Raw genomic sequence first — 14,342 nt, 5'->3', positions numbered from 1 at the left:
GGCAGTCAACTCTCTTCTGCCAGGCTCACAGATAATATCAGTCTCTTCTCCTCCTGCCTGCTCAACTTGACTGTTCCCTTACATTCATCACATTCATCCATCCTCCTGCATTTCCCTCACATTCTCTCAGCCTCTCAGTTGTTCCCAAACCTTTATTTTCCAGTTTCATCCTCAGCTGTAAAGTGCACTTGTACCTTTGTATAGCTGTATTGCAGCAGAGCAAACTTTTGGTCAGGAGACAATGTAACAGTGCTTGCCTGGTACTCATCCTGTCAGCAAAGGAAGGGCAAAAGAAACACATTAAGCACTGATTCCAAAGACTATGCAGTACAAAATATGAAATCCAATACCTTTCCCAATGTCTGCATATATCACATATAAGTCAACATACTAATGTTGTATTTGCCAGGATTACTGAGGTTGTTCCGTTGTCAGCACTGATACACACGATGTCCCCATTATCTGCTTTGTGAAGATACTGATTTCCTAAAAGCACAAGAGAGATGCCAACACAAAGTAAGTAAAATCCTCATCAGTTACTTCTATTTGCCCTTTATGCTTTTAAGCAGGAAATAAATCCCAAAATTCTGGTTAATGCTGTGTTTCCCAATCCTATAATGAAAGAAGGCTTTTAGCACAATAATGTTCACAAAATGTAGTCGTGGAGCCCACAGCATCCACCTCTAGCATCTCTTTCCTTGGGGCACTAGGCATGCTTGGAAGGAAAAGCAGCCTGCATCTCCCTGGTCTCTGGCAGCCCAAAGCACAGGAAGCTGACACACCTCAGAGGGTAACATGCTTCCACCCTAAAGCGCAGAAGTAAGTATGCTCTTTTAGCAGTAGGTGAATATAACTTGCCATGAACGTGAGCACATTTCTAAGGGAAACAGGGAACCAACCCTTTGAGCTACGTGCCATTCTATAATGGCACCATTAAATAATTTGACTTTTTTTCAGAATACAGTAGTCACCTCAGCACGAGGTGACAGCAGGTGGTACATTGCTGAAGGTAGTACATTTTCTTAACATTCAAGTTGTATGTATAAATGAATTACCTGAAATCCACTCCAAATTATGTGTTTTGTACTCATAGTCATTGTTCAAGTAATTCTGTAGAGTGTACGTTTTTCCTGAAGGGGTCTCTTCTGAAAGAAACAGACAGAAGAGAGATTCTGATCTTTCCTGCAAATTGTTCCACCCCAGCTTCTTAACCTGGCTACTAAGTGGAATTTTGTTGCTGGTAATTAAGGTGTTTTAGCTAACCATCTCTAAAGTAGTAGCAGTGGGAAGGCAATAAAACTTTATTGCAAGGTAAATTCAGCAAGCATAAAATAAAGCAGCGTCAGCAAGGTCACTCAACAAACTCATGGAAATGAAAATACCTTTTTGACAGTGAAAAAAATTACCAGAAGACCTCTGGCCCTCTTACCTCAGCAAACATGTACTCCTCAAAAGCTGAGAAGAAGTGATCTTTGTGCCTTTCTCCCCATGCTCACTCTAGGAAGTTCACTGCAAAGCCCCAGTTGCTAATAGCTGCAATTGTGAATAATTTGCTTATCCTTAAGCTCAAATTTCAGAAATGTCTCAAATAAAAAAAAACCCAAAACTGCAAAGCCCCAGTTGCTAATAGCTACAATTGTGAATAATTTGCTTATCCTTAAGCTCAATGTCTCAAATAAAAATCCTTAAGAAATGTCTCAAATAAAAAAATCCCAAAAACATAAAAATCTGAGAAGCAGTAAAATATTTAGGGAAGGTCGAATAAAAAAATAAAAAAAACAACAAACTTCCTGATAAGATTATGATGAAATAATTGATTAAATATTTATCCCTCTTTTGATGTGATTTTCACCAAGGTATGTTTATGTTTATTTTTAGCATTACAATTTTGATGGGACAATTAAAGCCAAGTAACTGGCTTAGTCTGAAAAGACCAAGTGAAACTTTAAATCTAGTTAAGCTAATGACTTTGGTCATCAGCTTCAACTGCAGTCAGCTTCTATGTAAATTATTTTTTTCTTACAGCTTGCAGTGCACAAGCTACTTTTTTTAGCATTACAATTTTGATGGGACAATTAAAGCCAAGTAACTGGGTTAGTCTGAAAAGACCAAGTGAAACTTTAAATCTAGTTAAGCTAATGACTTTGGTCATCAGCTTCAGCTGCAGTCAGCTTCTACGTAAATTATTTTTTCTTACAGCTTGCAGTGCTTCCAAAGTGTGACACAATAACAACAACAACTCAGTCTGTGAGTCTTTGTGATTTTTTTCCTCTGAAAACAAAGAGATTTTAAATTCAGGTGCGCAATTCTCTCCCTGCATCCTCCCTGACTTTTTTTTTTTTAATGGAAACCTAAAATCTACCTTCATCTACCTGTATATAGCCTTTTACCTACAGGGTCCAGAAAGGAAGGAATTTTAATTTCAACTGGCTAAATCAAAAGACCAAAATAAAAGCAACCTATAAAAACACCCAAGTACAGACATAGTGACTGATCAGCCAAGGTGCCAACCTGCCCCTATCAGCTCTGAGACCCCAGTCTTTTGGATACTTTTAAACAGACTGCCTTCACTTTCCTTATGCTGAAGAAGAAAGACAGCAAAGTCCTTGGGGACACACACACACAGAAAAAACACCTCACAACAGTTTTTGCAGGTTCTCTTTCTGCAGGTTGGATGCCTGTGACATCTGGAACAGCTCATGAAGACATTTATATCAGCTATCACGGCTTTTCTCTTATTTACAGACGACAAGATAACTGTATATATACAGCACAGACTGTACAGCTACCACTGCAAGAGACGTAACAAACAATGATTTTAGCCTAAAATGCTCAGAAAAGGTTAAAAAATGCTTGCCCCATACCATTTGAAATGTGACTCTTAAAAAAAATTACTAGGCTGGATTTATTGCTCTTGAAGTTTCTGTGAGAATATTAATTTCTCAGGTTATTTATTTAACTGAATATTTAATTTGATGGATTATGAACAAGTGGGTATTTAATATTCATACACAGTTGTCTAGTTGGGAATATGACTTCTTCCTAATCGAGGAAGTGTCATTTTCAATCAGAGGGGCTTCAGAAAGCAACAAACTCTCTCTTGGAAAAGGAGAAGCAATTTAAGACAGGTGGCTGATGAACAGGTTTAGGGATTTTTCCAAACTGATGAATGTTTTTCTCCCTGGTGACATACATATTTTGCTAAGGTCTCATTACTAAAAATCAGGCCACTATTAAGATTTGTTGGCTATGTATAAAATTAAAATTTCATTTTCTGTCAACACCTTCCACATAGTATCTGAATATGAAAACACACGCCAAGCTGTAAGGGTACAGTCATAGAAGTTCTAGTTGAAGCATTTTCTTAATCTACAAGGTAGGCCACTACCAGTATATTCTTACTTATCCACTTTGAGCCACTGACCAGAGATATTCAACATACATTGAATTCCAAATTTTGGTTCTTATTGTTCAGATTCCATTTGAAAAGAAAGGTCAAACAGGTTTATTTTGACAGAATAAAGTAATTGCTGATATTCAAGAGCATTTTATTGGCTTTGAATATGGTATACAGGTCGATGGATGTTTATATTTTAGCAAAACAGCTTCTTTCACTCTTAGTTCCTCAGAGAGGCTGCATTTTGTTGTTATTTTTCTTTTTCAACAGTTCTACATACAGACTTATTTTTCTAACTCCAAATTACTAACTTCCAATGCTCAGAATTGGAGCCAGCTCTGTTTATAATCTTTATCAATGCTTTGGATGAGCGGGTTGAGTTCATCCTCATTAAGTTCACAGACAACACCAAGCTGGGCAGGAGTGCTGCCCTGCTGGAGGGCAGGGGGACTCTGCAGAGGGATCTGAACAGGCTGGATCGATGGGCTGAGGCCAGCTGCCTGGGGTTCAGCAAGTGCCAGATCCTACACCTGGGTAACAATAACCCCAGGAAGCACCACAGGCTGGGCAGAGTGCCTGGAAAGCTGCCCAGCAGAAAAGGACCTGGGGGTGCTGGTCAACACCAGGCTGAACACGAGCCAGCAGTGTGCCCTGGTGGCCAAGAAGGCCAATGGAATCCTGGCCTGTGTCTGGAATAACAGGGCCAGCAGGAGCAGGGCTGTGATTGTTCCCTTGTACTTGGCACAGGTGAGGCCACACCTCGAATGATCTGTCCAGTTCTGGGGCCCTCAATTCAAGACAGACTTGGAGGTGCTGGAATGTGTCCAGAGAAGGGCAATGGAGCTGGTGATGGGTCTGGAGTACAAATCCTGTGAGGGGTGGCTGAGGAAGCTGGGAGTGTGAAGCCTGAGAAGAAGAGTCTCAGGGAGAATGGTATTGCTTTCTACAACTACCTGAGAGGAGGCTGTAGCCAGGTGGGGGCAAGCTCTTCTCCCAGGCAGACAGTGACTGGACAGCAGGAAATAGCCTGAAGCTCTGCCAGAGAAGGTTCAGGTAGGACATCAGGAAGAATTTTGTCACTGAAAAGGTGGTTAATCATTGGAAAGGAGTGCTCAGGAAAGTGGTGGAATCACCATCCCTTCAAATGTTTAAGAGATGACAGAATGCTACGTTTAGTTGATAAAGTGGTGTTCAGTCAAAGGTTGGACTTGACAATCTTGGAGGTTTTTCCCAATCTTAATGATTCTATGATTCATCTCTACCCTGGTGTGACTCCTGACAGTATATCTGTATTCCCACTGTCATAATCATATACTAGAAATAGTTACACCATAATACCCCTGTTACAACAGTAAAAATGTAAGTCCTGCAAAGAAGTCTCTTAAACATTTACATAAGTACTACTCATACAAGTTGATAATTCTGCTTGAATTTTGGAATTTCCTATTAATATGCCACCCTCTCTTAAGAGAAAAACTGAGTTGGTCTCTGTAGGTGTGAGGTGTTGACATTGTTTAACCCCAGCTGGCAACTAAGTACCACTCGCTTCCTTCCTCCCTCGCCCTCGGTGGAGATGGGGAAGAGAATCAGGAAAAGATAAACCCATAGGTTGAGATAAGAACAGTTAATGATTGAAATAAAACTAAATATAATACTCCTAATAAAAGTAATAATATTTGTAATGAAAAGCAAAGCAAGAGGAATAAAACCCAGGAAAGACAACTGATGCAAAATACAATTTGCTCACCACCCACTGACCAATGTCCAGCCTGTCCCGGCAGCAATGGGCACCTGGAAGCCAATCCCCCAGTTTATATGAGCATGACATTATGTGTTATGAAATACTCCTTTGGCCAGATCAGGTCAGCTGTCCTGGCCATGCTCCCTCCCAGCTCCTTGTGCAGCTGTTTTCTGGCAGAGCCTGGGAAACTGGTGTCCATGACTCAAGAGTAAGCACTACTTAGCAACAGCCAACATCAGTGTGTTATCAACATTATTCTCATACTGAATCTAAAACAGAGCACTGGACTAGCTACCAGGAGAAAATAACCTGATTCCCAGCCAAAACCAGGACAGGTGTAAAGCAAACAAGAAGTTAACAATTGTGTAAGGTTTATGGCATGACATATCACCATACCAAAATGGGACCATGTTGAGAAACTACTTTTGGTATATGTTTTGGTTATTCCCCAGTGTCCAGGTATATTTTCCTAACTTCCATGTGTAAATTAAAAAGAAAAGGGGCAAGAAACGAATGGACTTTAAACCATGGTAAACTGTAAAAGCAGTAATATGGAAGGTTTACTGCATGTTCACCACTACTGAAAGAGACAGGAAAATCACATAAAGGGAAAGACAGGTGCAAGCATGATGTTCAGTAATAACAAGAAAGGGATACAGAAATTATACAAAACAGAAAAGGTGAATGGTTATTGGCATTTTAGAGTGAAGGCAGAAGAGCAAGAATGATCTGCAATCAAAGCATGTAATTTAGGAGCAGTGGGAAAGATGCAAGGGAATCCTGGCTGATTCAGTGGTCAGAAAAGTAAAAGACACTTCAGGGTAGCTTTTCCAAATCTGCTGTTTCCCCATTTCTCTTCCAACTCTTCCCCCCTCCTATATACTCCAGCCCCCAGTTAACTATGTGACAGTTAGAGACCTGATTTCCAGAAAAAAAAAAAAAAAAAAAAAAAAGGCAGGTAAAAACTACTGTGCTGGCTCAGGCCAAAGGCTCACTTCATCCAGAATTCTATCCAATACCCAGGAGGTAATACAGGACATTCAGGAGAGACCACAACCAAATGTGGGTGCTGTGACACCTCCTGGAGCATTTAATCCAAAAGGCACTCTATGGGGCTGCAGAGACTTCCCTGGAGGGATTTAATCATTAACTTGGTAAATCATAGCTCTTGAATCTCTCTCAAATTTACCCCATCTCATACAAAGCAAGGAAATAATAGCAGAAGTGTTCTATAGATAGCAATCTACTGTTGATAATAGGGTTTTATATTATATTACTCAACATTTGAATTAGGGTAGATAACTGAGTTAAATGACAGTTACAGAAGTCAAGGACACGTAGCAGGAAAACGTGTGCATTCCCTATCTCTTCAGACTCACACAGAACTCTCAGGCACCTTAAGGTCATTAACTTCCCAAGAGGTGCTGTGCTCTTCCAGACTCTCCTAGGCACATTTCTATCAAATGACCACAAAAGATTCTCATTTAGTGAATATCTCACCCTTAGAGAATTACACCAGTGAGTGAAGAAACAGCTGTGTGGGACCCTCCCTCCAAGGCTGTCTCTGACTTGCTCATGGCAGCAAAACAACAGCAAATACTGCACTGTCTCCTTCCTGCTCCCAGCACTGGCTGCTCATCCTCCCACTCCTGGTGTTCCTGCCCAGCTGCAACAAGACCAGCAGTCAGAGAAGTGGTAAAGGTATATATGGACATGGGATGTTTCATTCTGTCTTTTGCATGGAAGGTTAGAGAAGAAAAAAAAACCAATTGTGAGAAGTGTAAACAAATTGGTGAATCATGAACAAATAGACCAATTTTTTTTTATAAAATACTCATGTTTTAAGCGTAACAACTTCTTGCTGTAGTCACCTGTTGGATAGCTCAAAGCACAACAATGCTTTGATCAACAGACTTCAAATACAAGCCCCAACGCTGTTTTGAAATTAAACTGTTTGATGAAAATAGCCCCATGTGGTTATTAAATATAAAATGAAGTGCCAAAATAGGTAGTGGGTCTAAATGAAATATAGAATTTTGTACAGAGTTCTGGCAGCAGACCCTCCAGGTAAATGGCTGCACCTCACATAAGGGAACTACTCCACAAATTTAAGTCTTCACTATATGTCCATTCTAAGTGTCTGCAAGAAGAGAAGCAGAAGTTCTCCTTGCAAGGCCTGCAAGCCAGAACTCTGCTGGAGAGGCAAAATTCCACCACCTTTCACTGCACTGGAGAACACTTATCAAACTGATTATGTGCTGCATGAATACTAAGCTTATGAAATGAAAATACACTGAGAAGCATGTCGGGGAGCACAGCTGCAGACCAAAGGTAAGAAATTCAAACTCAAAATTATCTGTTTATATCAATAACTGTCATATTCACTCCCTGTACAATGCTTGAACCATTGGGATGAAAGGAAAACTATTTGACTGCAGTTACAGGGATTTTTATCAGTGCAGACTTTGATTTCACATGGTCACAGGCACATGAGCTGCTCCTTCCCAAAGCAGTTTTATCACTTTTCATTTTGTACTCAACCACCAGCATGGCCCAAGAGGCATCCCTAGCTGACTCGTGTCCTGTGGTTGTTTATAAAAGCCATATAATCAAACTAGTGATTGTTCTAACCTATAAATTACTACTTTATGAGTACACCACCTGTACACTCTCAGCTAGCAGAAAACATCTGTTAAGCACCCTACAGTCAAAAATTCAAAAGAACTCTGCAGTTCCCAAACTCAATGGTCACAGTTGTTCAGATGTTACTGCTGGCCTGATTTGTGAAGGGACAGGAATTCAAGATTTTTAACTGGGACCACTCCATCTCAATCATTATTTTATATAGAGGACTTAATGAACTACCTGGGTGTGTTCACTCTGCCTTAATTTGAACCAACAGTAAGAAGTCTGACACACTGTTCTACTCTTTTACAACCAAAGGACACAAGCCAAGGCTGACAGCATGATGGTATTCTGTGTATCATAGAACAGAAATGCCTCTTTGAAGTAAAATTAATTTGCTATGTAACTGAATGACTGATCTTGAATTGCAGCCACTTCTAGAGGAAAAGAACTCCTATGCTACAATTCATGAAAGAAGAAAACCCACTTTATTTACAGTAAGACACAGCATTGGCATCAAGATAGACAAGTACGAACTCTTCAGCAGAGTTCAGGCCTGCATACTGAATTCTTTCACTAGGTGTTATGCCTGCACACATCCATCTGATAAGTTATCAAGACCCTTTCTCTTGCTCTTCCCCACTTGTGAAATTCAGAGTATTTTTTGTCACCTCAAAAATCTGCTTTTTTTTTTTGAGATAAGTGGCAAAAAGCTGCCCAAAATAAGAGAAAATAGACTGAGCATCCACTGATGGAAGTTTCAGCCTAGAAGGCATGTAACTCAGATATCTGGACTTTGAAAATCCAGTTCTGAATGACTGTGATATTGGCATTAATATTAATAGAGCTGAACCACAAAACAGTTTAATGTAAATTATGCCACAGGAGCGCCAGTGACAAAACTCCGCCTCTTTAACCGACACGACAAACCCCCCAAATTTGTGCACACATGAGCATTTTCCGAACACATCCTCAAGATCCACTTTCACATCCTCACTTTTTTTGGGGTGCACTTCTCGGTCCAGTCTAGAAAAGCCTCCCTCAGAGTATGCTGTGGCTGTACATAATGCTCAGCTGTTAACCACAAGAGCACAAAACGAGAGCAGCTCTGTCCCACCAGCTGAAAGCAATGCATGGCTTGACCAGGATTTAATGCTGTTTCACATTAACATCCAGAGCTGCAAGGGTGACCTGGAAAGTGCTAACTGGTCAGAGTCCAAAAACTCATTCCGAACCTTTCTGTACTTTTCTGACCTCTGTAACTGTGCTGTTTATATAATTTAACTCAATGGTGTCGACAAAAGTTGCGCAAACAAAGCAAATGAGAGGGAATATCATCTTTTCAATACATTCTAGAGAAACTGAGTAATTGTCAGTATACTGCTGGTTCGAGAGCCTTTGGCGACAATAAGAACAGAAAATGGTGAAAACGACAATGCTTCTAATTGTTATCAAGGCAAACAAGAAAAACAAGAGATTTTCAATGGTGCCCGCGCCCCCCACCCTCTCTGGCGAGACGGCCGTACCTCCCATTTTCCAGGACCCGGCAGCGGCAGCTCAGCGGACCCCGCTCCCTGAGGCAAAACTTTCCGCACAACTTTCCCCGCGGCCGCCGCCAGCCCCGAGCCCCGAGCCCCCTCCCCCGCGCCGCGCACTTACGGCGGGTGAGCAGCACCAGGGGCACGGTGATGACCACCACCACCACGGCGACCCCCAGGATCCCCAGCAGCCACTTCAGGAAGCTCTGCAAGAGAAGTCCGGTCAGCCGCGGCTCCGCGGGCCGGGCCGGGCGCGCTGTGGCTCCGCAGCCCCCGCGCTGCCCGCGGGGCTCTCCTCGTGAGCGGCGCCTGGGCGGGGGCCGGGGGCGGCTGCCGGGGAGCGGCAGGCAATGGGCGTTGTGCAAGATCCCGGCTTTCCGCTGGCTTTGCGGCTGGAGCGGCGCTTTCTCCGTCGGTTCGCAGCCCCGCAGCGCGGTGACACAGCTGTACGCGGCAGAGCAGAGACCTGGGACAGCGCGGGGATTTCTGTCGGAAATCAGATAACGGCCCAGAAGTGAAGTGCCATCGAACGCTGACGGAAAACTCCCAATGTTTTGATAACGCCGGCAATACTTGTTAAGTTTCTGCTCTTTGAACTTCCCTTTCTGACAGTCAAGTCATGAAAAAAAACCTGATAAAATTGCAGGAAGGGCTTATATTTATAGTTTTTTGGCACTGGAGATAGATGTGTAAGTCTGCTAAGTGGGTCTTTAAATTAAGACCAGAAAATGGAAGTGTAGGATAAAAGTTTAAAATTTAGTGAAGATGCCCTTGTTTATGACATAAAACAATTCCCTTTCCAATGGGAGTTTTGAGCATGTGCTGAGAAAGTAGGATAAACTGTTGGAAAAGACAGAATAACCTGTAAATCAAAACTGCAAAGCTTTTGATTGTTTAAAAATCTGAGTCTTACCAGTTATTAAAAAAACTGTCTGAGTTTCTACATTATTTTAAGAGCTCTAGCCTCCAAAAAGATAATAGTAAGTCATGCTTTTTGTTTTATCCATGTTAGATTTTCCTCCTCTAATTGCAGAACACTAGGAGCTACCAGAGACAGATGCAGGTATTTTACGAGTTGAGAAATGTAACAGAAAAAGTATATGATCTGCTGAAGCAAGATTTCAAGTCAAGGGAAATAGCAAATGTTCTTCGTCTTGCCTTCAAAGAACTTGTTAAAGCTTTCAGAAAGGTTATGCTGCCTGCTCCTTCATTCTACTTCTGCAGATGGAGCACAGCATTTAATATTTTACTGCTGTTTCTTAAGCAAACTGTGTCTGGAAGTGGGATAATAGCTTTTTGTGATAAAAAAAATCTCCTTTAGTAGAACCAAAGTGTTTACAAACATTAAGGATGTGTCTCTAGACTTCATCTAGGTACAAACATGTTCTTCTCATTGTTGTATACCATTCTCCTTGAAGGTAGCAGTTGGTACTAGTTACAAAATTATGCTGTGCTGGCTGTATTGGGTTACCTTAGGAAAGTCATTAATGTGCCCTGACAGTGGCTCCAGGAAGCACAGTGCATTTACCATGCAGCATCCAACCTGCTGCAGTTTCACAGCTTGCTAATCACTAATCTCTCAGTAGATAAGAGAACTTCTATAAAGTAAAATCACAGTGAAATGACAGTGTTTTACATTACCTTTCAAAGTAGTATCTCATTGTGTGCTGCAAGATGCATGACCAATGTTTCAGAATGTCCACTTAAATATCAGTCTGGTATACTGTGCATCTGTTTGTCTTATCAACAATCAAAAAGGAAAATAGAACACCACCACCTCTCACCCCAGGGGGAATTTTCCTTTTCCTAGTGAGTAGAAATCCCAATATAGATATAATTCAGCCAATCTGTGCTTTTTCCCCCCCTAAACATTTAAGTAGTCATCATCACAATGTCTCAAAATACAGCAAAGTCAAATTATGTCAGTCTTGTGAAAAAATGTACCTGAATGTTTTGTACCTTTTCATAGCCAAGTTGCAGTTTAGTAATATTTTGAGGGATTATCTACCATGTTTTAAAGTTTCTCTGTTGTGAATTCTAAAGAGAAAAAAGGAGCAGTACTGTCAATGCATATGGCTGGTTTCTGCGGGAACACCATTTTAAGTGCCTTTGGAAATCTGGGTTCCTATGTCTAGATGAAATTTTTACTAACCTACAGTGCTTCTGACTCTGGTCATGCCAGAGGGACTTACAGGACCCAAATCTGTAGGCAGAACCACCTGAGTGATTCAGTAATGGTCAGTAAAGCAGAATATGTTTTCCATTTAATTGTAATAATTCCTAACAGTGATTCTCTACAACTTGAAAAAAATCTCAAGTTCCTCCTGACTGATCAAAATACCCATGATCCCCACAAAAATATTGTTATGGTCATCTGATTCTCAGTCAGATTGTCTTTTGTGATAGCCTGAGACTTAAAAAAGTTCTTCCAGCTAAGTATTTCAAGTGACTTTATACTGTGGTGTTCTTTTGTAATCAGATATGTATTAGCACCATGCCAAGAAATTAAACAAGTGACTATCCAGCAGCGGCTGCTATGTGATGAAATTTGAGAAGCTGTAGCTTCTTATTGTATGTTCAACACAGCAGTTCATAAAGAAGTTGCATGAGTGAAAAGAGCTACTTACTAGAAAAGAATGAAAATACAGCTTTCAGCCTGAGGCTGATCTTCCCAAACAGTTGGGGGACCTGCCAGATGCAATGTCTTGCTCAGACTTCTAGCCTCAGTAAAACTCAAAACTTTGGTAGACATCTGTTTATATATTTGAGCTTTTCCTCCAGAAATATTTGGAAAAGTCAAACTGCAAATATGGAAAACTTAAGCTCTCTGCAGATTAAAAAAATGTGACTAAAATGTGTACACTTTACAGGTGCAATGATGTATCCCCGATTTCTCAGTGTGTTGCTGTGGGAGACAAAATATGGGCTGAATAAAGTTTTGTATGGATTCAGTGGCCCCAGTGAATAGTGGAATTTCATTTTTTCTTTGCATTTGAAGTTGAAATGGCATGACAGTTTTGTAGGACATCTTTGCATTGGTTCTGTTTGAGAGGATTGTGAAGAGTGTTGACTGTAAATCAAGAAAGAAAAATCCCTGGTTTATGTGATTATGCCACTGGGACATCAATTTCAATGTGGTTAATAGCAGCTGTCACTTAGCTCTTTCAAGTTTGTATGTTTTTCTTTAGAAAATTATTTTCCTGGGAACTACAGATTCTTATATGTCCTCTGACATGTAAGAATCATGTTACAGTTGAATGGTTAAAGTATCTCAGGTTTCTTTTTTTTTTTAATGTTAATTCCAAGTAGTTGTCTTGTTTTAATGCAATATACTTATTTTTCCAGATACTTAGTAAATAGTACGGAAAAGATGCTGCACACTCAGCAAATAAAATGCAGTGGGGACACTTTTAAATATAAGGCCATCTGGAAGTTCAAGGCAGCACATGTGCAATGCACAGAGGACTCCAGCTATTGTAGTAAAGACAAAGAGGTTGTGACTTATTTTTCCCTATATTTATAGTCTTCACTGAATTTCATGTAGCATGTGCAAGAAATATCCAGGGCATACCTTATTACTGATGCCATATGGACTTGCTCTGTGATTTCAGGAAATGTAAATCCTAGTCCTGTTGAGGTGAAACATGTGTTTGATATTTCTGATTATAAGCTCAGTTTCATCTCACTTGTGAAGAAAAGGTTACTTTTTATTCATGCTCTAGATTGGGACTTAGAAAATTAGAGGTTAAATGTTTTTGTTGTGTTCCAGACAAGCAGCATAAACTTGAGAAAATAATTTATATCACTCTGTTCCTAAAGCATATAATATGTAAAAGTGTGGAAAGCCCAGTATTTTCATAGCTGACAAAGCCATCACCAGGAGGGGATCGAAATCCCTGGTGACAGACACTGCGGAAAAATGGATTTGTAACTGAGGAATCCTGTCCTTCAGAACACCAAAACATCCTGGACAAAGTGAAATAGAAAAAAATTCAAAGGCAATAGCTCAGTCTGTGGGAACAGAAGAGTTACCTCATACCATTTTATCCTGGTCCATATGTATCCACCTATGTATAACTGAATCTTTTCCAGTTGCACTTGGACCCAAACCACTGTGTACAAATGGGATTAAATAAACAAATAAGATGTATACATAGTCTTCAGCTATTTTTACTTTTTCTTTTCTTATCTACAGTGACATTTTGGATGTTATGATTTTATATTTTTTTAGTGCAAGATTCTTTTGAGTTTAAATTGTTTAAAGTTGGGATGTTAGAACAGCTTTCTGTTGTTGCCAAGAAGCTGATCAAGATGCCAAATTGGGTATGATCTGTTCTGATCTGAAATTACAGAATATTCATTCCTATAACACTTTGGAAGAATGATCTAATATTTTCTCAGAAATTTTAGATTCTAAGTGGAAGTTTCAGATGCTTTTAAAAACTTATTCCCATAAAAATTTTATTCCTAGCAAAATTACAGGTACTAATTCTGATTCTGGTCTTATTCCATACCAACTTCTGCTAGATACTTGTTGAGACCGTTGGATTTCTCTTAAACCACTTGCCCTTTAGGACATTTTAATATAGATCCCTGGATATTGCTAAAATAACACGAGGAAGAAAAGGGGTTTTGGGTAGTTATTGGAAGTAGGAGCAGCAGCCCATAAAAGTGATTCTCAGAGGAAGAAGGAAGGAAGGATGGAATAAGATTAGAGGGCCTTGGCTTGATTTGGCAATCTTACAAAATTTGAAGGAGTTCTGGGGCAGTTTCCACATTTATGAAGTATATTGCACTTAACATTTTCAAAGCTGTCCTCCTGTTCTGAGCCAGAATTTATGCTAATGAAGAGTAATTGTCTCTTCAGTCATGTTTCCTCCTCTAGCTTCATCTTGCATGATTTATTTTTCACCTAAATATAGTTCAGAGTTCACACAGCTCTTTTCTGGGAATCATTGCAGAGAAAACGTGACAAAACAATGCTGAGTGTATCATTCCAAACAAACCACTTCTAAGATCCCAGAGACACTAAAATATTAGA

At 40.2% G+C, this 14,342-nt stretch overlaps 1 protein-coding gene across 1 annotated transcript in view; it reads right to left on the bottom strand.

The window, feature by feature from the left end:
• DPP4 (dipeptidyl peptidase 4) overlaps positions 1–10,832 on the bottom strand; it is a 41,602-nt gene extending 30,770 nt beyond the window's left edge. Inside the window, exons 1-5 of the mRNA XM_039700862.1 lie at positions 10,773–10,832; positions 9,423–9,906; positions 1,056–1,145; positions 392–486; positions 195–269 (exon numbers count right to left, since the gene is read on the bottom strand). Coding sequence (XP_039556796.1) covers positions 195–269; positions 392–486; positions 1,056–1,145; positions 9,423–9,906; positions 10,773–10,832 — 804 coding nt within the window. The remainder of the gene's footprint in view (positions 1–194; positions 270–391; positions 487–1,055; positions 1,146–9,422; positions 9,907–10,772) is intronic.
• Positions 10,833–14,342: the final 3,510 nt, after the last annotated feature.

This window comes from Passer montanus, unplaced genomic scaffold, assembly GCF_014805655.1.
Source record: "Passer montanus isolate IOZ18808 unplaced genomic scaffold, ASM1480565v1 scaffold1, whole genome shotgun sequence".
Classification (NCBI taxonomy): Eukaryota; Metazoa; Chordata; class Aves; order Passeriformes; family Passeridae; genus Passer; species Passer montanus.
Note: the sequence above shows the minus strand (reverse complement) of the source record. Positions and strands in the feature narration are given on the sequence as shown.